This window comes from Channa argus, chromosome 1 (assembly GCF_033026475.1).
Source record: "Channa argus isolate prfri chromosome 1, Channa argus male v1.0, whole genome shotgun sequence".
In the NCBI taxonomy this organism is placed as follows: domain Eukaryota; kingdom Metazoa; phylum Chordata; class Actinopteri; order Anabantiformes; family Channidae; genus Channa; species Channa argus.
Window position 1 is genome coordinate 42,402,301 of NC_090197.1, and position 20,789 is coordinate 42,423,089.

A 20,789-nucleotide genomic window follows, 5' to 3' on the forward strand; every position below is an offset into this window, starting at 1 on the left:
TGTTATTGTTATAACGGCATATAATGCCTATTTATTGTTTGCGTTTGGCAGGTTGCCTAGCCCGTGCTATTTCCTCAGTTCTCGCGAGACTTCGAGATTACGTTTACGGAAGTTTACATCTCGTTTTAAAAAAACGTGTAACTCATGGCACCCGCAAGAAAAGCCGGTTGTGGGACATCTTGAGCTTGTACGATGGTGTATGTGCTGTAGCTTACGGTCATGTATTCCGTTTTAATTAATGCGTTTTTGTCCAGCTCTCCTGATTATGACAGTTTGTTTGACTGTCTGTCCTGGCCGAGCGAGTCATGGCCCAGGACGGAGCGGGTCGAGGCGCTGACAGCTTTTCTCGAAGAACTCGGACCCCGTTTAGCCAACTCGGCCAATTCTCCGTTTACACCTGCCAGAAGACGAAGTATTCAGGATAATATTAAGTCGGTGGTCTTCACGCAGTGCCTGCCTCTTTTATCCAGAATTTCAGCAGAGCCCGATGAAGGTGTGAGGTGCAGGGAGAGCACGGCTGCTGTCTGCAGACTTGTTAGTGTCTGTGTCCCGCTGTGTGACGAGCCTGTAGCTGGGCGGGTGGCTCTCTCTGTGCTACCGTCACTTCATTCAGAGGATGAAGCACCCGGTTCTGGACGACTCAGTGTGGAAGTGGCCAGTGAGGTTGTTGCTGCTCTCATACCTTCTCTGTCTGCGGATGAAAAGCTCACATTAACCACGCTGACATCTGTCTTATCCTGCATCAAAACACTCCCTGATCCATTGGTTTCTAAAATCACAGCCAGAGTTCTCTTGACTCTCCTGAACTGCTGCAGTGGTGAGAGGCTGGAAAGCATCCTCCGTTTGGTCCTGAATGATGTGTGCAGCTGGCACTGCACTGACCGTACACCTGTGGTGACAGAGCGCGCACTGCTGTGTTTCACTGCCCTGTCAGACCACCTGCTGAAACCTCACAGCCTGTCCGCCTCTTCTTCAACCCCTTCCCGTGAGTCTGACCCTCGGCTGTTCCTCCAGTTCTGGAGGATGATCCAGGATGGACTGATCCACAGAGACAACGTGTCACGCAAGAGGGCATTGTACCTGCTGAAACGGTGTGTGGCCCTTTCAGAAGAGGAGGGGCTGGACTATCCTCTATCTCCATCAAGTGAAGGTAAAATGCTGTGGTTTCTCTCTGAAGTTTACTGGTGTAGTGTGTTTTTTTTTCTGACCATTCTTGAAATTGTTGCAGATGAAACCTTATTTAAATGGGCCGCCAACAAGAGCACATTGCTTAGAGAGTTCTGGGAAGATTATGCGCTGGTGATGGAGACTCTGGAGGAAAACCAGGTAGAAATTTGTTCATAGCACCACCCATTTAGCAGAGACCATAGCACACCTGAAATATTGTCTTTTTTTTTTCTCGTCTGCAGATTCATGTTGTACGACCAGTTCTAAACAGAATAGACACTCTGATCCAAACAACAGTGAATGATACTGAAGGTGAAGTTAAGCTTTAATTTGATCTCTTTTTGTAAATCTTTACTAAACCTGGTCACTTGTATCCATTCACTATCTGTATTACACCTTCAGGGCAAGGCGTATTCCACCCTTCCTGGCTACTGTGTGTGTACCAGCGAATGTTCCACAGTGAGAATAAATCCTTAATGAAAGAGGGAGTGTGTCATCTGCTCGAGCTGCAGGTTCTCCAGCAGCCAGCCTTTGCATTGGCTTTATCTCAGGTATTGGCACATACACAATTAGTCACTTGGATTCGGTCAAATCACTCAGAGTTACATTAGTTTCCTCTTCCTCTGCTTTGTTCTTCAGTTTATTGTTGGCCCTTTTATGGATGTGCTGTCTGAAACTTCGCTCTTCCAAAGGTGAGGCTTAAACAGCCCAAATACAAATGATTGATCATAGGAACTTCTGTTCATCCATCCTAATGATCCCACCTTCTGTTCACATGCAGATCAGCTGGGCAGAGTGTAGGGGACTGTCCTGAGCTGGGCGCTAAACTCCAAGCCTTTATGGCCACTTTCTTCTGTAGTTTACCATCAGAGCATAGAGGTATCGTAAAACAAAAGTCACAGGAAATGTTAACACATCTCTTATGGCTTAACTGGCTGACGCTGTCTGACATGTATGGTTGTTTTACAGGTTGTGTGTTGCTGCAGCTAATTCAGCAGCTGGGCTCCAAGCACTGGTGTGCCGTACCGCTCCTCTTCATCTCCCAGGCTCTATCCAAACTCCCTGCAAGTCCACTGCTGGAGATTGAGGGACTCATTGCTCTAAGGTATTTGAACATGTTTACAGGTAGACAGACTGTTTTATAGCTGGCTATTCTTGATATGGATAATGTAGCGTGTTTGGTTTTACAGGGAGGTGCTGCGCTGCACCATGATCACCCATCAAGTTCTACTGAGAGGAGCTGCTCAGTGCTTCCTGTTGAATAGCGCCCTCTGCCTCACAGAAGTGGTAATACACAAATATTGAAATTTAGTTATTTATTGTCCTTTTGGCTTATCCCGTGAGTTCAGGGTCACAACAGCGGATGATTGTCTGCATGTTGATTTGGCACAGTTTTTACGCTGGATGCCCTTCCTGACGCGACCCTCCCCAATTTCCATCGGGCTCTGACCGGCACTGCACAGCTGGTGAGGGGAATGGGCTGTGAGGGTTCAGTGTCTTGCCCAGAGACATTTTGACATATAGCCAGGACCAGGGATCGAACCATTGACCCTGTGGTCCGTGGATGACTGCACAAATATTGTATAGCTCTATTTAAAAATATGTTCTGAAACTTCTCCTAATGTATAGAGAGATGCTGTGTCCCGAAGCTTCCTGTGATCCAGACTCATTCAACATCATGGAGAAAGAGATTTTTTGTCTAATTATCTAAATTATGTAATGAGCTAGATAATTTTTATTGTTTTTGCTTGATTAGTACGTTTTGGATCACTTACATTTATTACGAAATGTTAATGATACCTGAATGATTGTGCAGCGATGCATTGCAGAAAACAGCAGAGCGGGGAGAGGAAGGGCTAAGCAGCACAGAGTGGACTGATTACAAGTCTCATCCTGGCATAAAGTAGCTTCAAGTGTTATTGGTTTATTGCTTTTCTTTGGATTTTGTTGATCTAAAAAGATTGCAAATAGAAAGACTACCCCAGAAGTGAAGACATTCCCAGCCGGTGGTTAAATATTTAACTCTACCACGAATGACAGAAAATAATTTATTCAATAACACCACTAACTACTGCATAGTAACAAAAATCTGGTTAATTTGTCATCTTTGACAGTCCTTAATGCAATAACAAGAACTGAACTCACTGTGGGGCTTTTATAATGTAAATAGTACGTATTTCTAATACCTTTAATATATAGTGTCTATGTTGTAAGCTGTAATATTGAATTATCCATTTTTGTTTCCAGAGTGCAGTTACTCTAGCTGATGTTTTTGGCTTCCTGATGCATTTCCGTGCAGATGAGTCACTATGTAGAGGATCACAGGTTTGGAACAAGGTGCGGTGTATCAGATGCATACAGCATGAAGCCACACGTGACTAAACACATTTCATATATGGATATCTTGATGTATAGAGGGATCTATAGATACTTCATTATTCTTGATGGAAATGTTTTTTTTTATTGCATTAGAGAAGTTGCACGATTGCCTTATTGCCGCCTTATTTGTTTGTGACACCACTGCAGTTGTGTGCCTGGCTATCAGACAATGAAGGCAATTTCAAGCCCAGGATTGTTAATGATTCTGCTGCTGCTGCCCCGAAGAAAGAAACTGTAAGAGCTTATGTTCGAGATGAAATATACACCTATCTCCAAGTCCCAGCTAGCACAGGTAAGTCTGAAGTAATGTGGCAATTTTTCAAGTGAAGTGAACATATTCCTTTATCACTATGCTTACAATGTGAGGATACTATTTACAGTCAGCTCACAGGCACTTTTCTTTCCACCTCAGGTCAGAATGAGAGGTTACCTGACTCTAGAGAGGCTGATAAGTGGGCCAGAGCTGTTCTGCTGTCTGTTGACATGGAGAAGAATCGTCTGGGCTCGGATATTGGCAACACATTGGAGTCATTAGTCTCACCGCTGCTGGACACTTTAAATAGAGTGAGCACCAATATCTACTTGCCTTTGCGTAAGAGTGACAAGAGCCTGCAGCTCATGCTCCGACTGGTACAGCTTGGAAGAATAACAGGTTTGTGATGATGAACACTGTTTGGGCTGGAGAATACCAAAAGTAGATCAAATACAGAAATGATGTTAACTGGATACACTAGGTATTCAGACGGGCACAAGAGATGTGCTGGCAGAGCAAAAAGGCTGAAAGACTTGTCACATGGTCCCTAGAAGAAGAATATTAATTCACGTTTGTATGAGCCAATGGGATTTTCTGTGTGTTTGTTCTACTTTTGTCTTTTTCTGTAGCCACTTTGTCTTGAATGGTTCAGCAAATTAACAAGGGGATGAATGTTTACTGATGCAACACATCAGAAATCATACAACATAACCAACTTCAAAACTCAAGCATGTTTCCAGAAATTCTGATTATATAATTATTCCGTATAATTGTGTCATAGGATAATATCTCAGCCCTTAGAAATTTGTCACATTTTACTTAGAATGAAACGGTCATGGTAGTGTGTGACATTCAGCCCTACTCACTTCTCGCTCTCCTTTTCACAGGGGATAGCTTGATGGTTGCCATGGAGAAGGTAATTTATAAAGTTGCAGATCCAATCCAGGAGTTTATCTTGCGGCGTCTTTGTGGAGAGCTGCAGGAGGTAACCAGTAAATCCAGAAAGACACCATTTAATTAGCATGGATGGCTCGAGCGGCTGCTCTGATGTGTTCACGTTCTTTTTTTTTTTTTAACAGCTCTTCGACATAGAGCGGGCAGAGATGTATTTAAGTGTCTTGAAACAGCTGGTTGTTTTGTACAATTCTACACCACAGTACCATAATAAACTTCAGCAAAATGATTTCCCTAAACTCATCAAGCACAGTCTCAAGGTCTTGCAAGAACCAAGCCAGCAGGTACAAAACTAAATATTGAAGTTCCAGTCACCAGGCAGGAATTTCATAAATCACTGTGGTTCCTTGATTGATAAACACTGGTTGTTTTTCCATTGCCAGGCTCCCTCTGTGGCAAACCAGGTTGTTAGAGCAGTTGCTATGGCATCCCTGGCCACAGTGTGTGGTCTCATGGATGAGGAAGTGTCTGACATGCGACCAGAGACCATTTCTGTTCTGAAAGCACTGAATGACTACTTTTACAGTTCACTGTCATCTTCCACACAAAATCAATCATCTCTAGGAAACTTGAATAAGCACCTGCTGAAACCACAGACAGTAGAATATTCTAGGTTAATAAAGCATTTTATACTATAAATAGACTCTCTTTAGTTGCCATAATGGTATATTAACGGATGTGCATTTTTCCTTTTTCTCTAGTGATCTAGGATCACAGGGCCCATTGCTGCAGGACTGGGGACGGATTGCTGCCAACTTTATGCGAGACCAGTGGATTTGTCTGAGCTTCTTGATTAAGGCACTTGGAATTGTCGAGGTTTCCAGAGGCCCAGAGACTCTCAAAGCTGCTGTAAGCTGCAGCGTGGAGGCCCTGGCACTGCTGCCCAGTGACCTGGTGCTGCCTGTGCTCACCTTTATGGAGACAGCGTTACCACAAGTCAGTCTCTCAGTCAACCTTGGTAAAATTTAGGTTATGGAAATGTGGTGTTGAGGTGTAATAGTGATTTCCTTGCAGTTCTAATATCAATTGTTCCTTACAAAAACTAAAGTGATATCAGATGAAGTCGCTTTTGATTAAGTGTTTGGCCATTAACAAACTTGTGATCTTTTTGCTCACAGTTACTACTTGATGAGGAAGCACTCTGTGTGGAGGCTGTGACTCTGAGCTGGGAGTTGGTGCAGGGACTGAGCACTAATGCCCATGACTTCTGGCTGTCCCTGAAAGGATTTATCTCCATGGCCTTCCACCGTAAACTTCTTGAGCTGACACACAATGGTCAGGCTCTGACTCTTATGGTCACCTTGAAAAAGGTGAATAAAATTTTGCTGCTTGACTAGGAAAGTTAGCATGAATAACATTTCTAAAATATATATAATGTTCACGTATATATGTGGTGGTCTTGTGTTTTTTTAGATTACCACGGAGCTGATAGACCTGTCGCAGACAAAAAGTGGAGTATTTGGTGTTTTGGTTCAACACTGCTGTCAGACATGGCTACCCACACACCGAAGCAGCAGCACCATGGTTGACCCAGTGTTTTATAGTGTTTTCAGCCACATCAACATACTCACAGAGGCTTGTGTCTATGGACCAGTGTTCAGAAGAGATCAACGGTAACTCTTTGACAAGGTTTCTCAGATTCGTTCATTTGTTTTTTTCTGGATTATTTAAATTGTTTCTGTTGCTATTTCAAAGGCTCATTCAGGATGTCCAAACATATGTGGAGCAACTTGGTGAAGAGTGTGCTGCTAATGTCATAGTTACAAGGTGAGCTTCTGTTCTTTTTGGCTTTAGTGAGAATTCTGTTGGGGGATGATTTAAAGCCACTAGAGGTCTCTTTTGCTGCACTGCTGTTTTTACAGTTTAACACCTGCTTTAATTTTCCAGTGGTAACCGGGATGATCAGTTGCCCCGCACATGTGTGCTGGCTTTCCTCAGTCACCTGGATTCCTCTGATCTGCACCATGAAAAACTGATAGAGGAACTAGTTATGGCTTTGTTGAAAAAGGTAGGCTACAGATTATTTTGTGTGGTGTATGGACAATCACATTTATTAATTTAATTTATGCTCAGTTCTTAATTAACTCCTTAAACCAAACAGAAGCTCAAAAAATTTATCTATAGTTTTTTTCTATAATTTGTTTTAATTTGCTTCAAATCCCAAGTTAATAACACACAGAAACACACTTAAAAAAACAATTTTAGTCCTTGTCTGTGTCCATTTTAAAGATTTGCATCCCTTGTGTCCAAACATGTTGATCATGACATTTCATATTGCCACCAAAAGCGTCTTAACTCATTCTTTAGACAAAGACAAGCCAGGGTCACATTTTCAAACTTAATATAATGTGTTTTAACGTTCTTTGTTATATCATTCTGAATTGCACTGGGCCCATGGGGTGTTTTTGCATTAGGATAATAAGTTGAGTCTCGGTTGCAGCTAATTTAACAACTCTTAACACAGCTCTTTGTTATCTCCCATCCCATACCTCCAGGATAATAACATATCAAAGTCAAAAGTGCGTTACTATAGCAACTCTCTGCAGCATCGTGTCAAAAACAGAGTGTGGCAAACACTGCTGCTGTTGCTGCCCAAACTCAAAGCGGTAAGACAGTCACATTCTCACTTACAATCACGCAGGAAATGGCCACTAAGAAAGTAACCATGTGTATGTGTGTAGGACTTTGTTTCCACTTTCCTGAACCATGTGTTTGAAGCTGGATTCTGTAGTAACCAGTCCTCTGTCAAGTACCTGATCGAATGGATGATGATTCTGATCCTCTTTCACTATCCACAACACATGGATAGCTTTTGGGACTGCTTTAGCAAGGTGAGCTCCTAGTTTGGACATTAATTTAAAGTACCAGAATTTAAAAGTTTTGAAGCATTGTCCAGTTTTCTGTGTTTTCTGCACAGGATCATGAAAAGACCAAGACAAGCATCTGCACCTTCCTGTCAGTTCTGGTACATTTTAGTGTCATCATTCCTAACATTAAGGATAAGGTAAAGCCTTTATTTATTTATTTATTTCTTCCTTCACTCAAACATCATTCTTCTTGTATCACCGCTCAGTATCTACAGAATCTCCCTCCCTGTTTTTAAGGCAGGACAGTTGCGTAAAGCATTGGACATCGTCCTTCAGTGGTGTTTCAACCATAACTTCAGTGTCCGCCTGTATGCGTTACTGGCCTTGAAAAAGGTGTGGAGCTTGGCTGAGAAATGGACGACGGCAGACGTGGGTTTGGGAGGGCTGTCTACTGTGGTCAAGGCATGCCTGAACCAGGCTGAGGCCATGCAGAGCACCGGGTGAGCACATGCCATATCCACCAGGTGAAAAAAAAGCTGTTGTGGTATGCTAATGTGTTTATTCTCCGTCTCATCCTCTAGAAATGCCAAAAAAAACTGGATAAGGATTCAGGAACACTTCTTCTTCTCTGAATTTCATCCTATCAGGGATTACAGTGTTGAGGTGTGCTGGTGTATTTTTGATTAACAAGGGGAGTTTGCATAGAGATGATATCTTGTGATTTCTAAGATAACACTGTACTTCTTGTCTTTCTTTCTTTCTTTTGCTCTCTTAGACCATATTCTATACTTTTCCTAGTCTGTCAGAATTGGCTGATGATGAGTGGATTCCACCCTGGAAATTTCAGAAACTAACATGTTTCTCTGAAAGTCCATCGTTTCCGTTGAGAAATCCTGCTCCTGACCTGAGCCAGCTCCAGCCTGGAGACTGGATACAGCAAGACAAGAGTACAGCAGCACCACTTGCATGCAAAAGAGCTACTAGATAAAACACACAAAAACGTAATTTTACCTCGTCACTTACAGAGTTGTCATTGTGTTGAATCTACCAGGTGAGCAGGATAAGGAGGAACGGTGGGCCGAGGTGCAGAAGAAGATCACTCCTTGGAGGTTGGGGATCCAGGATCAGGAACCTGAACTTCAGTTGGTTCCACCACAGAGGGCTGCTCGACTGGGCAAACTGCACGGTGCCCTGCTGGTAGTGGCCTCACTTATCGACAAACCCACAAATTTAGGAGGTCAGGAGCCACATGACAAATGTTTCACATTAGTATTATATTTCTTAGTCAGAAAGTAATAGTAAAACATCAGGGAATTACCATTCATTTGTGTCATTTTGTGAACTAAAAATTAAACTAACATTACTGGCTTTTCACTGGCCTCGCACTGATGATCCAGGCAAAGAGGCCAAACACAGCTGCCACTAAAACCAATTGCCTGAACTCGCTTATCACAGTTTGGACAGGGAATGTTTAGCTTTTCTCATAGACTCCCCTATTTTATGTTGTCTGTGAGTGTCCAGTGCTATTGTATCTGACGATAAGGGGCCGAATCAATCATAATGTGTTTATGGAGGAAAAGGCCCATTTTCAAAACCAATATTGATACTAGTTGACGCAGTCAAGAACATTAGCTTAGGCTTTCTGTAAATGTTTTACTTGAAATCACTGAGTCAGTCACTGTTAAAGGGATGTTTTCTTTTTTTCACTGTGTCTGTACCCTGGTAGCCATCAGTGCTTCAGTCATCATAAGCTGTCTCAACCCACAAGAATCATTTGATGAAAAACTTGCTGTGGAACATGTTGAGATTTAATGTGAAATGACAATTAATATTTAGACACATGGCATTTTTAAGCTTTGTGTATTTATTTATTTATTTTTGGTTATTGTTCTAGGTCTTTGCAGAACATGTGAAATATTTGGAGCCAGTGCCCTGGTTCTAGACAGCCTCCGCCATGTCACTGACAAACACTTTCAGTCCCTAAGTGTCTCATCTGAGCTGTGGCTTCCTCTGTTAGAGGTAAATTCCCACATTTAGCTTGAGTGATCACGGTGTCTAAAAATTATGCTTTGTAGTGTTCAGTAAATGATCATTTATTGGTATTGCTGCTTTAGTAAATCATTTACATTCCAAGTGTTAAGCCTGGGGACCTGTGAAATCCCAGTAGTCAAACTTTAGTAAAAATGTGTTGTTATGATGTCATAATTGTAGTCGAGCTTTCTCAATGACTAATAAAGTCAATGATTCTATTGGTTTCACCAAAAACCCTACAGTTATTTGGGTCACTGGCCAGTTACTAGCTATCATCTTTACAGTAGTAATAAAAAACCTTTTAATATGGATCAGCTCTACAAATGAGGATTGTGTGCATTATAAATCTTGACTGCAGCTAATTACATAAAAATACATTTTTCATTTTTGAATGATCCTGGGTATTGTCGAAAATAAAATGTACACTTCATCAACACTGTTCTATCAAAGTCTCTTCTTGGGTGAAAAGACTTTGTAGGTGTTGTGACTTTTCAGTCCACCCTAAACAGACAAGTCACCTTGTCTGTTTAGTTTGAAATGAGTCTGTTTACACTGTTGCTAAAACCATAAACTGTATCTGTTATTCAGGTGAAGCCAGTGGAGCTCACTGACTTCCTACAGAGCAAAAAGACTGAAGGATACTGCATTGTTGGAGTGGAGCAGACGGCCAACAGCCACAGCCTCCAGGACTACAAGTTCCCTGAGAAGACACTGCTACTTCTCGGGTATGACAGCATAAAATAATGTCTTATTGTCAGTGGTTCAAGCCTTAACAAAGATGCAGTCACCTCCATGCCACCGATTGTTCACAAATGCACACAAGCCTTTCTCTTCCCATGCCCATGTGACTCTCACTTAGATAAAGGTGTGAGCTGACGATGCCTCTTGATGTTATCTCACTGGTTTAGTGTGTTATGCCTGAGAGACCTGTGCCTCTCCTCTCCATCGTGTTGGGGCATGCTGGGCTCTAATTGGCTCTCCCGGAGGACAAGAGCACAGGAAATAAATTACACAAACCAATACAAGCAGTGTGGTGACAGCCGCAGAAAAACCTCTTCTAGTGTCGTCTGTGATGCTGCTCGTCATTGGTCAAAAGGAAATATGGTTTCACTTTTTTTTTTAGCCCTTGGACGATTCTCAGAAATATTAGTTACTGTGTTCACGAGCTTGTGCATTTTCCTGCATTAACGACTCGATAAATGTTTACTGCGGTTGTTCATCTGGCCTAACAGAGAGGGGGAGATTAATATTCATCATGTCTGTGTGGGTGGTTTGTTTTGTTTTACCCTCTTCAGTAACAAAGCTGTGAGCAGTGCTGTTAGCTTAAACACGCAGTGTGTGCCCTGAATCTTGAGTGCTTTCGCAGCTGTGCACTCCCCAGCACAGCATGGCTGGGCTCTAGTTTCTCATCAGGTCGCTATTATCTCACCCGGTTGCACTCAAGATAAATGTAGCTCGTCAAATCACTCTTTCTTACTGTGTGGCTTCCTCTGTGGGCTCGTTGAATGCCAAACTCATTACCTCTTTATGTTTGCTTTGCATGGCCCATATTGCTGGAGCTCAGTATATACTCAGTTGATTACAATTTGAATTGCTCCTGGACTTCTGCTCATGAGTCATCTTTATATAAAAGCTTTTTCCTCATTATTGTAAGGACTTGACAAATTAAAGAACAAAAACTTGGCCGCGTATGGTAAGTGTTCTCATATTAAATCAACTGCATAGAGTCCTTTAGCTAAATTGAAACTGAAATTAAAAGCAACCAGTGCATTGCATATAATACACATCAAATTTAGAATGATACAGCAGTCTGCAGATGATTTGTTCAGTCATTGTTGCGTTAATGCTGACAAGGAGAAATGTAAATCCCTCAATTGAATAACGTTTTTTACCAATTTGAATAAATGTCAAACCTTTAATTTCCTGTTTAAATTTTAATTTAGAAAAAACTTTAGTGTTTTGGTAGAGCCTAATTCCCTTTTGCCTTCCTGGCAAGAACAAAGGTCTGGATTCGACCCTGAATGTTCTCTATAGACGCTATAATGGCCAAATCTAAAGGAGCAGTTCAGCAGTTTGGAAACATTCTTTTTGACTCACATGTACACTTAACACTTAGTTAAAATGATTGATTCCACATATTTGTGCATTAAATATGAAGGCTGAGCATGCAGACTCTTAGCTTTGCATGAAACTAGAAATGGAAGGAAACAAGTTAAACACTTTAACTGAAGACATTGTATATTAGCACCATATAATTAAAAGTCACTCAAGTTAAGCTTTGAGTGTTCATGACAAAAATATTGGAGCCAACTATTCACTGATTTTGAACTTGCTTCTTTGGGATCTAGTTTGGGTTGTACATGCAAATAAATGCCCTTAAACATACCTTTGACGTCTCTATATTGAAATGCCTCTTTACTTCTTGCTGAAAATTGCCTCCAGGAAACATCACTTGGAGGACCCTTGACTTCTGACTTCTTCATCTGTCGTTCATACTGTGGAGTTTGTGATCATATTCAACCAACTTTTCCAAAGCTGCCCTAGATGACATCATCTGAACACTCAATGATGAAAAACTCCTCCTGATGATGTCAGCTGGAGTTTTCCAGCTAGAAGTGGACAAATATTTCAGTTTTTATGCTTTGTTTTCCTTTATCCCAATCTTCCATAAACCTATTTTTCTCTCTCCTTACCTATAGCAATGAACGGGAAGGTATACCTGCCAACTTGCTCCAAATGTTGGACGTGTGTGTGGAGATCCCTCAACAAGGGGTCATTCGCTCCCTCAATGTGCATGTTAGCGCTGCCTTGCTGATTTGGGAATACACACGACAACATTTCACCTCTGCCTCAGCTGAAGTAAACTAAAAACACAGGTAAAGAGACCAGCGGGAAATCCTTTTGGACATGACATCTGACTTCCAGATGTTGACCTTACTTGCTTGTCTCTGGTTGCAAGCGTGAAAAACATCTTTGGGGGCTTTGAAAATGTCAACTGCAGCTGCTAAAGATGTGGCACACACGAAATATCAGCAGCCTCTAGCACAAGTTGGACTTAAAGTGGTCAGATGTTATCAAAACTATTTTTGAATAGGCATCGGCTCTGCTTATTACATCTAAATATTCCACTAGGCATCCTGTTATGTTAATGGAGGCAATCTCTGTTGGCAGGGCAGCAGTATAAACAAAATGGAAAGTGTCTTGTTTATGTGAGCAAGTAGTTTTGCATAAGAACTGCACTGGACTATAATGTCAGTATCTAGCATGCTGCTTTAGTAATTCGCATAATTGTTTCTAATCCTCTTATAGTAGTTTGTATTTTAAATTGCCTTTTTGATACAGTTGAACAAATAAAACCTTAACATATGATATATGTATGATCTACATATCATTTTATGTTTGTGGGTTTTTTTTTATTGGGATTAGAGGCTTCATGAACACACGGAGCATTGAAGGGGTTAAATAATGTACTGTAAGGTGTTCATGCAACCTCCTCCCTCCCCTTATAAAAATAAAGGAGTTGGTTCACCTGGAGACCGCACGGCCAGATGGGGAGCAGGTGGAGTGCATTTGATCTCGCAGATTTTTTTTCTGCGTTAAGCGACACTTGTTCCTGGCTCATAATGTGAAGACAGCAGATTTGAGTGGGACATGGACGACCTGGATGGCTCCTGGGTGGAGCTGGGGTCACCACTGCAGGCAGAAGTAAATGTCAACTTAAATCTGACTGGGGGAGTAGGTCTCATGGTATTCGGACAGACTCAACTTCTCTTGGAGATCCTGATGGTGCTGATGTGTTTGGGTGCTGTGACTGGTATATAATTACCTGTTTTATTCTTTTTGAAGCATGACTGAACCTTTTTAGAAGTCTGCTAAACTGCTTCTCTATGACATGAATAACACCTTGATCCAGTTAAGTTTCAGCTTATACAAATGAAATAATCTTGTCGTTTCAGTTAGAATTTTCAGTAAATTGGCCTGAAATCTTGTGCTTTGGTGGATCATTGAATATCTTGTAATTTCCTAATGATTTGTAAATGGGTAATAATCAAAGGAAAAATTCTGATTAGCAGGTTGTGAAAATTCCCCTACAGCTTATTCTGATTATACTAATAATAATTGTATCATTGTCAAAATTATTGGGGCTTAGTTTCTGGAAAGTGAGTATACATTTTGAACGTGGCCAACAAAGTAGCGTTTACCTTTTGCTATATTTTGATGGTGACAAAAATCTGATTTCAGAAACTGAGCAAATAAATTCTTATATCTGCATTGTATATTAGACAAGCCAACCCTTTGAATTAATTTAACTACTGTTACATTAACCAACCATCCCAGGCTCCCATTTTGTTGTAGTATTGTTTCCTTGCTATTCAGATCTGTTTGCTGTCCACCATTTTCTAAATTTCAGTTATTAGATCACATATTTCCCACTGTGAAGATTTTCACCTCTGCAGTTAACTCCAACAGTCTGACCTCTGTGCCATTGTCTTGTGTGATGTATTTCTATGTAGGTAATATTCTTGTCATTGTTATTGTGGCTGCAACCAAGACTTTCCATTCTGTGACGTCAGTGCTGATCATGAACCTGGCCATCAGTGACCTTCTTGTGGGTGTCGGAGTCATGCCTTTTGTTGCTTTGTCCATCATGAACCATGGATGGGTGAATTGTACAGTACGTCACCTCTGTCCAGTTCTATAAAATGATTTGCAATCATGTAACATCACAGCCTCAGTGTCTCACATGACCTGACCTCTGATGTTATCTCAGGTTGATCCTCGAGTGTGTGTGATGATATGCTGTCTCTTTCCTGCCTGACAGGACCTCTGTTTATATGTGGGTTACACCTCCTCTGTGTATTGCACAGCTTCTGTACTGACACTAGCTGCTATTGCTCTTGACCGCTACCACTCCATCATGGACTGCCTGCGCTACAGCTCCCGCTGCACCCTGGTGAGAATCAGTGCTGTGGTCCTGTGGATCTGGTTGCAGGCTCTGGCTACCAGTTGCCCTCCACTACTGGGCTGGAGCTCCGTCAGCTATGTAACACCCATGTATAGCTGCGCAGTTAACTGGGCCAGCAGTCCCAGCTACACAGCTTTCATGGCTGCCTTCACCTACCTCATACCTGCAGTGGTCATCCTCTTCTGCTACATAAATATCGTCAAGGTGGCCCGCAGCCATGCCAGGAAGATTCATACCTTGGAGGATTCTGTCCAGCGTAGCAGGAACCCAGGCTCCACATTTCCTCCTGGTGATTCATCTCACCAGCACTGTGAGAACCCCCACAGCCCCTCGAGACTGATTTATCATGTAAGTGGACAATTTGTGTCTGAAGTCAGTAAAGAAGAAGGAAATTATATTAGCTCTGTTTTTCCGGATTCTACTACAGAGCAGAGAAACTCCACATCCAAACGTTTTCTCTCCTTCCTGGCTCAGAGTGCATCCCAGCCACCGTTGCAAAACTCCCAACAACACCATAACCACCATGGAGTGGTGCGTCTCTTCCTAGTCATCTCAGCCTTCTTCCTCTGCTGGACACCTTACATTGGTGTGGCCCTGGTTCAGGCCACAGAAACTGCAATCTTAGGCCAATCCAGTCTGATTCCACCCTCTGCTGTTACCTTTTCCTACTGGCTGGTGTTGCTAAACTCTGACATTAATCCTTTATTGTATGCCCTGCTTAGCAAGCGTTTCCAGGGTGCACTTCAGGGACTAAGGCAAAAAATAGGAGCACACCTTGAGAGCATGATCGGCAGGGGAGTGGAGGTCAGAGCTGAGGGAGACTATGGCAGGAGCAGTGACCCCTGCACTTCCACCACCACCCACGCTGGTCGCCCTTCAAGCTCTGAGAGTTCAACCGGTGATAATTCCAAGTACTCTTCCTCCATTTTTACTGTTAGCACTGACTTCCAACTTCATTCTGAGGAGCATGTTTGCAAAGTATGTCACCCTGAAAATAGCTCCTCATCTTCTGTGTGGAAAGACACTGGTGGTGACAGGAGGGTGGAGTGCCTGCAGGTTCCCTCTCGACCACAGGAGCGCAGCAGACTACCTTTCTCTGCTCTGACCAAGGATCCTCAAGCCACTTTCTTCTATGGCCAAATAACAGTGACAGTAGAGCATGATGTTTGCTGATGGTACAGATGCTGTTGCAGAAAAATGCTTGCATTGGACTGTACCTTACTATTATTATCATTATCTGTTAATATGTTGATTATTTTCTAATAAATGAATAATAAATTGAAATTGTTTATCCATATCATATTATTCACATATCAGAAAACTGTTAAAAAAAATCCACCATGGCTTTTAAAACATAAATATAATTACTGTAATAACAAAGTTTCAGAATTTCATGTCAGTGAATTTTTGGCATTTATGTTAAAAATATAAATGTTTAAATGACAAATGATGAAATGAAAAGTTATTTTCAGTAACTCATACATTTCCACACATTTCTTTGATTAATTTGAGTTTATGCTGAAGACACATTTCACAATACACTGATTTACACCGGTAATTAGAGCAGCAGCTAATGAAAACTTTCATTAATAATTCACTGGGTTCGTATCCAAATTTGATTGTTTTGTTGTAGAATACTCATTACATTTTCACAAATCTGACTGTGATATATTCAAATGTGTTATGTCCAACAACACATCAAAACCTAAGAAGATTCAGCTTACAATCACATAAGACAAAAAAGAAAACTCTCACCTTTAAAAAGCTCATTCCGACTTAATGTTGAGACTAAAATGGATAAATCATAATCAGAAATAGCAGCAGACTAATTTTATATTGATTAACTGACTAATAACTCCATTTCTTTGTCATGTTTCTTCCACTGATTAGCAATAGCAATGCAAAGCACAGACCCCAACCACTAAGAAGAAAACATACCTCGACAAGAAAATGTATTGAAAAGAAATCTTTTATACCTATACGTGTGAATACACTTGAAGACACGAACAGCAGATCTAATAAACCCATCATTTATTCACATTCCAAGTATTTCTTCCTCAAATGTGATAATCATATGTTGCATCTCAGTGTAAAAATCATCATTCCTTACAAAGGTTTACATGTATGTCTAGCAATAATTCCAGAGGAATACAATATCATTATTTATTGTCATAAAGAATGACAATGGGAAACAGTGCTGATGTACTCTATTGCGAAACAAAGAAAAGGCAGTGAAGTGGGCTCGTCAGCTGTTTCCGCTCATTATGTGCATGCTTGTTCTGTAGACGTCCCCTCAAGGTTGGTCGGCAACCAAATGCAAAAATATAAAAAGTCTTGTATGATAAGTCAAGAGTTTGTCCCCCCACCCCAAAACAAAGCAACTCAGATTACACAAGCACAGTATTAAAGAGTGTCTCTGCAGCAGTCTGTGGTGGCACTGTTAAAAAAAAAAAAAACGGCACATAGCGAGCATGTGTGGTTGAGTGATGTACATACATTCACAACAAGGCAGAGTTTCCACTGGTCATTGTTTTTTACGAGGCATGTACCTCAGTTGCTCTCAGGTTCATCTTGGTTGTTAACTTGCCTCTGAAATGGGAAAATGAAAATGCAAAGAGCTGGACAAATGCAGGCTATTGTTCTCAAATGCCTCAAGCCACAGTGAGACAGATTTCCTGTCTTGGTATTCTACCCAGAAATAAAACAATTTCACAGATAACTGCCCTCAGATTAGTTCGTGTGCATGTTAGTCTAGACAGTTAAATCTGATAGGAATTCAAAGGCCGGCTCAACAATAGCAATGGTTTATAATGAATTAATGGGGGCACATGTCTTTGGACTGGGAGAAGAAGCCGGAGTACCGGGAGGAATCCCCCACAAGCATGGGGAGGACATGCAAACCCCACTAAGAAAGACCGCAGCTGGCAGGTGAATTTGATCTTCTAGCAACGAGGCAGCAGTGCTAACCTCTCGAACACAATGCCGCTTTCTTTGGAAATGTTGGGAACATGGGTTACTTAATAGTGTGCACTGGTAATGGAAAGTGGGAAAAAAAATCTAATTTAACATTGTCTGAATGACAAGTACATTTAAATACATGTACTACTTAAATAATAAAATGTTAATTTAGTTTGCTGCCAGTGTATCAGCAACAGAACGTTTGAGGGAAGTGCTTTATGGACAGACTGAAAGCACTTACAATTTTTCCTTCCATCCATTAGCTATACTGCTTATCCTGTAGAGGGTCACACGGGGGCTGGAGCCAATCCCAGCTCTCAAGTAAATCTCCACTTCTCATGCACTGAAAGCTTATGCAATGAAGACGCTAGTTTTAGCTCTCTCGTGGGTAAACTGTGGTCTTAGCAATGAATGTCAAAATCAACAGAATGGGTGATTAGCCCCAGGAAAGCCCATAACCACAGGGGGCCAATCGGTGTGGTCAAAAAAGGACCTAACCTCTTCTATCAGGATGAACAGAGAAGATACGCTTTGAAAGCTTCCTCAGCTCAGATTGATGCTCAGAGGTCCAGACAGGTCCCTTCACACCAGATGAGCCAATCAGATCAACAGCTCCAGGACATCCGAGGTGTGAAATACAGCTATGTACAGTGCACAAAAGGCAGGTATTAGTAATTTAGGTTTACACCTGAAGGACGTCGCTGTGGACCTCCCTTTTGTTTTCAGGCATTCAGCATTTTTAGGCATACTTCTTTGGATCTTAAAGTTGTGTGAAATGTGTAAATTTTAGAGCCAGCAAGTCCAAAAGGTGTCTCAGAAAGTCTTATTTCTCAGAACTGAAAAATATCAGCCAAGTCTTCCAATGTGCAACAATGTGGTGGACCAGTGGAATGATCAAGAGGTACAGCAAACGTAATACATGACTAAATCAGGTAGCCCTGATGTTTTGGGCACGTGGGATCATTACTGATATGAGTCCTTGCACCAACTCAGATAAGTTCTGAGTGGAATTGACAAATGGTTGATACACAATCTGTGCCTGTCCAATATTACCGATCCTTTGAGTCACCCAGGGAGCTGCATGAGAAAGAGGCCATCAGGACCCTGGTCACATGTCCGGTTTTTGTGTGTTGTGTGTTTGAATGAAGACATTTTATTGAGTCAATGTGCAAATGTTGACATGGAGGTCCTGGCTCTCCCTCTCCAGTTGAGCCCCGTGGTGGCACCTGCCTCTCCATTGCTCTCTGCTGGATTGTCACGTTTGCGTAGCTTGCTGATGAGCTGAATGATACACTGGTCCCAGTCCTCAGGTAACAGCAGCATGAGAAAACCCAGGCAAATGATGAACACAGCAATGAGGCGCACTGTGTTGAAATGTATTTCACACGTGTAGAGGTCCACCACTGAAAAATAATAAGGGTGTATTCGCTTTAACACAAGAAATAATTTGAATGTATAATTATTAACAAGCAATAATTTAAAGGATTAATGTAAATGATAAAAATTCCAAGTGGTATGTAAGTCATCGTGAATATTACATTTGACTGCACCAAAAATTGGCAAATAATCACTGAGAAGAAGAAGAAAATTTTGCCTTCATGAAATATAGTAGATGATAACTTGTTTAATCTAAGAGAAAAGCCAAGACTTACTGGCATTTACAGGAACACTTAGGACAATGCCAAGGGATATTAATGTAGGGTAAGTTATCGCAATGCCAAAGTTCACCAGGACATTGAAAGCTGTGGGAAGAAGCAAAATCAGAGCAGCAGCAGACTACGCAATGAAGCTGTGCAACTTCAAAATTATCAAAATGGTTTATGCACAATATTACTATAAATGTAATCTTTCTATACCAAAAAGCAGGCCTGCAACCCCACAGAGGTAGCCCCAGGGAATGTCTTCAAGTGAGCCAATGTATTCCACGTGTGTAAAGTAGAGAATGACTGGCACAAAGCTGAGGAAAACAAAGTTGGCACTTCCAACAATGCTCAGAAAGAGTGCAGCCTCCCCAAATTTGGCACTGCCTAGGACCATCTTGAAGAGCACCTGAGGACAAGGAGACAAATGTCATAAGTACAGTGAGCGCCGCCTCCTTAAGGAGCACATGGTTATTGCAGAGGGCATGTTTGCCGTTTGGCACAAGTCTGCTGCTGTTTATCACATTAGTCAACACTGACTGCAGGACAGAGGAGACCAGAGCTCTGTTTGAATACAGCTATCTGTCTTGTAGCCTCCTTTCTTTGGACACACACCCTGAGGTATTAGTGTATATAAGTGTTTGTATTTTTACATGTGTAGCTCTTTTTATTCCATGGGGTTATGGAGGTACATTAAATCATTTTTTTTACAACTAATCAAATGCAAACCAATACCTTGTAGAGTGCTGACATAGAAGCAGAGGCCACGACCAAAGTAATGCCGATGACTGAGTGGCTGTGGAATCCATCAGCGTAGGTCATCATTACAATGCCTGCTATGGCCAAGATAGCAGCTACTATCTGTAGAGAGAGAGAAGGAGGAACATCAGGGAATGACGAATGAAAGACCTACGGATCACAGCTTGGTGATAAAGACGCCTGAGCCGTTGCCGCTGTTTAGGGACACAGCTTGCACACACGGCCTCAGCTTTGGTATTCACTGCAGAAATCCTAAATCTCACGAGGCCAGGCTTATAATGATACAATTAATAGGTTGGCTTTATTTTGGAGCCAGCAGACTGTTCATTTAATACACATGAACTCTCCCCCCAACACACACACACTCTAGCAAGCCCCACTTCTCACACCCCCTCCCTGCCTCTGCAGTATCATTGCTTTAAAATAAAACTCCTTCAGATATGTTCTATCGCTTTTAGAGCATTTGTCTTTGTGTACAGTATATGTTCACGTGCATGTGGTCAAACCTGTGCGTGCAATGCTGCTGGAGTTGAAGAATAGCCATAGGGACAGGGTGCAGTCCAACTGAGTGGATTAGCTCTGCATTAACGAGGTGTCAGGAAGATAAATGGGCCGAGAGTTTCTGCTTGGCTAAAGTCCTTCGGCACCTTAGGCAAAATGGCTCTTTCTAGACTGCAGGGTGCCTGTCAGTCACAGCTACAGCTTTCATTTCTAGTGAAGGCCGGCTTGCTTACAGTGTCAGCAGCGCCTGGTGTGTGCGTGTGTGTGCGTGTGTGTGCGTTTTAATTCCTTGAGATGTTTCAGCACAAAATGAAGGTCGGTGGAGGTGTACGGTCATGTACAATGAGCATGTTACAGTTTGTTACAGCAGAATG

At 41.8% G+C, this 20,789-nt stretch overlaps 3 protein-coding genes across 5 annotated transcripts in view; 2 read left to right on the plus strand and 1 right to left on the minus strand.

Moving 5' to 3' along the window:
- The first annotated feature begins 66 nt into the window (after nt 1–66).
- On the plus strand, nt 67–12,960 carry tarbp1 (TAR (HIV-1) RNA binding protein 1). 2 transcript variants are annotated; one of them, XM_067523119.1, is made up of 29 exons: nt 67–1,150; nt 1,229–1,326; nt 1,410–1,479; nt 1,570–1,718; nt 1,807–1,859; nt 1,949–2,046; nt 2,137–2,272; nt 2,358–2,454; nt 3,415–3,504; nt 3,694–3,838; nt 3,959–4,198; nt 4,687–4,784; nt 4,879–5,037; nt 5,137–5,366; nt 5,455–5,689; nt 5,872–6,063; nt 6,167–6,366; nt 6,449–6,520; nt 6,641–6,761; nt 7,249–7,359; nt 7,435–7,584; nt 7,671–7,757; nt 7,858–8,060; nt 8,142–8,223; nt 8,336–8,507; nt 8,612–8,797; nt 9,455–9,579; nt 10,180–10,316; nt 12,034–12,426. In XM_067523119.1, exons 1-29 carry the CDS (start codon nt 220–222, stop codon nt 12,056–12,058), a joined length of 4,692 nt encoding a protein of 1,563 aa, XP_067379220.1. In that variant the 5' UTR covers nt 67–219; the 3' UTR covers nt 12,059–12,426. The 2 variants fall into 2 exon arrangements, with proteins under 2 accessions (XP_067379220.1, XP_067379212.1); XM_067523111.1 differs by having other exon boundaries at nt 70–1,150; nt 12,291–12,960.
- Nucleotides 12,961–13,086: 126 nt separating this feature from the next.
- Nucleotides 13,087–15,888, plus strand: LOC137137201 (5-hydroxytryptamine receptor 1D). Its single transcript, XM_067523163.1, has 3 exons — nt 13,087–13,405; nt 14,106–14,266; nt 14,414–15,888. Exons 1-3 carry the CDS (start codon nt 13,243–13,245, stop codon nt 15,728–15,730), a joined length of 1,641 nt encoding a protein of 546 aa, XP_067379264.1. The 5' UTR covers nt 13,087–13,242; the 3' UTR covers nt 15,731–15,888.
- Nucleotides 15,889–16,046: 158 nt separating this feature from the next.
- The window catches only part of slc35f3b (solute carrier family 35 member F3b), a 42,845-nt gene continuing 38,102 nt past the window's right edge, over nt 16,047–20,789 (minus strand). The window contains exons 5-8 of one of the 2 annotated variants that reach the window (XM_067523176.1): nt 19,891–20,016; nt 19,372–19,564; nt 19,168–19,257; nt 16,047–18,918 (exon numbers count right to left, since the gene is read on the minus strand). In XM_067523176.1, coding sequence (XP_067379277.1) covers nt 18,677–18,918; nt 19,168–19,257; nt 19,372–19,564; nt 19,891–20,016 — 651 coding nt within the window. In that variant the 3' untranslated portion in view covers nt 16,047–18,676. The remainder of the gene's footprint in view (nt 18,919–19,167; nt 19,258–19,371; nt 19,565–19,890; nt 20,017–20,789) is intronic. The other variant, XM_067523182.1, reaches the window with a different exon arrangement.

Excerpts from the sequence above, each read along its gene's own strand:
- tarbp1 (XM_067523111.1), top strand. The coding sequence starts at position 220 with ATGTATTCCGTTTTAATTAATGCGTTTTTGTCCAGCTCTCCTGATTAT. Across the intron at positions 8,061-8,141 it reads GAGGCCATGCAGAGCACCGG|AAATGCCAAAAAAAACTGGA; the intron begins GTGAGCACATGC and ends CTCATCCTCTAG. Across the intron at positions 8,224-8,335 it reads TCAGGGATTACAGTGTTGAG|ACCATATTCTATACTTTTCC; the intron begins GTGTGCTGGTGT and ends TTGCTCTCTTAG.
- LOC137137201 (XM_067523163.1), top strand. The coding sequence starts at position 13,243 with ATGGACGACCTGGATGGCTCCTGGGTGGAGCTGGGGTCACCACTGCAG. Across the intron at positions 13,406-14,105 it reads GTGTTTGGGTGCTGTGACTG|GTAATATTCTTGTCATTGTT; the intron begins GTATATAATTAC and ends ATTTCTATGTAG. Across the intron at positions 14,267-14,413 it reads ATGGATGGGTGAATTGTACA|GACCTCTGTTTATATGTGGG; the intron begins GTACGTCACCTC and ends CCTGCCTGACAG.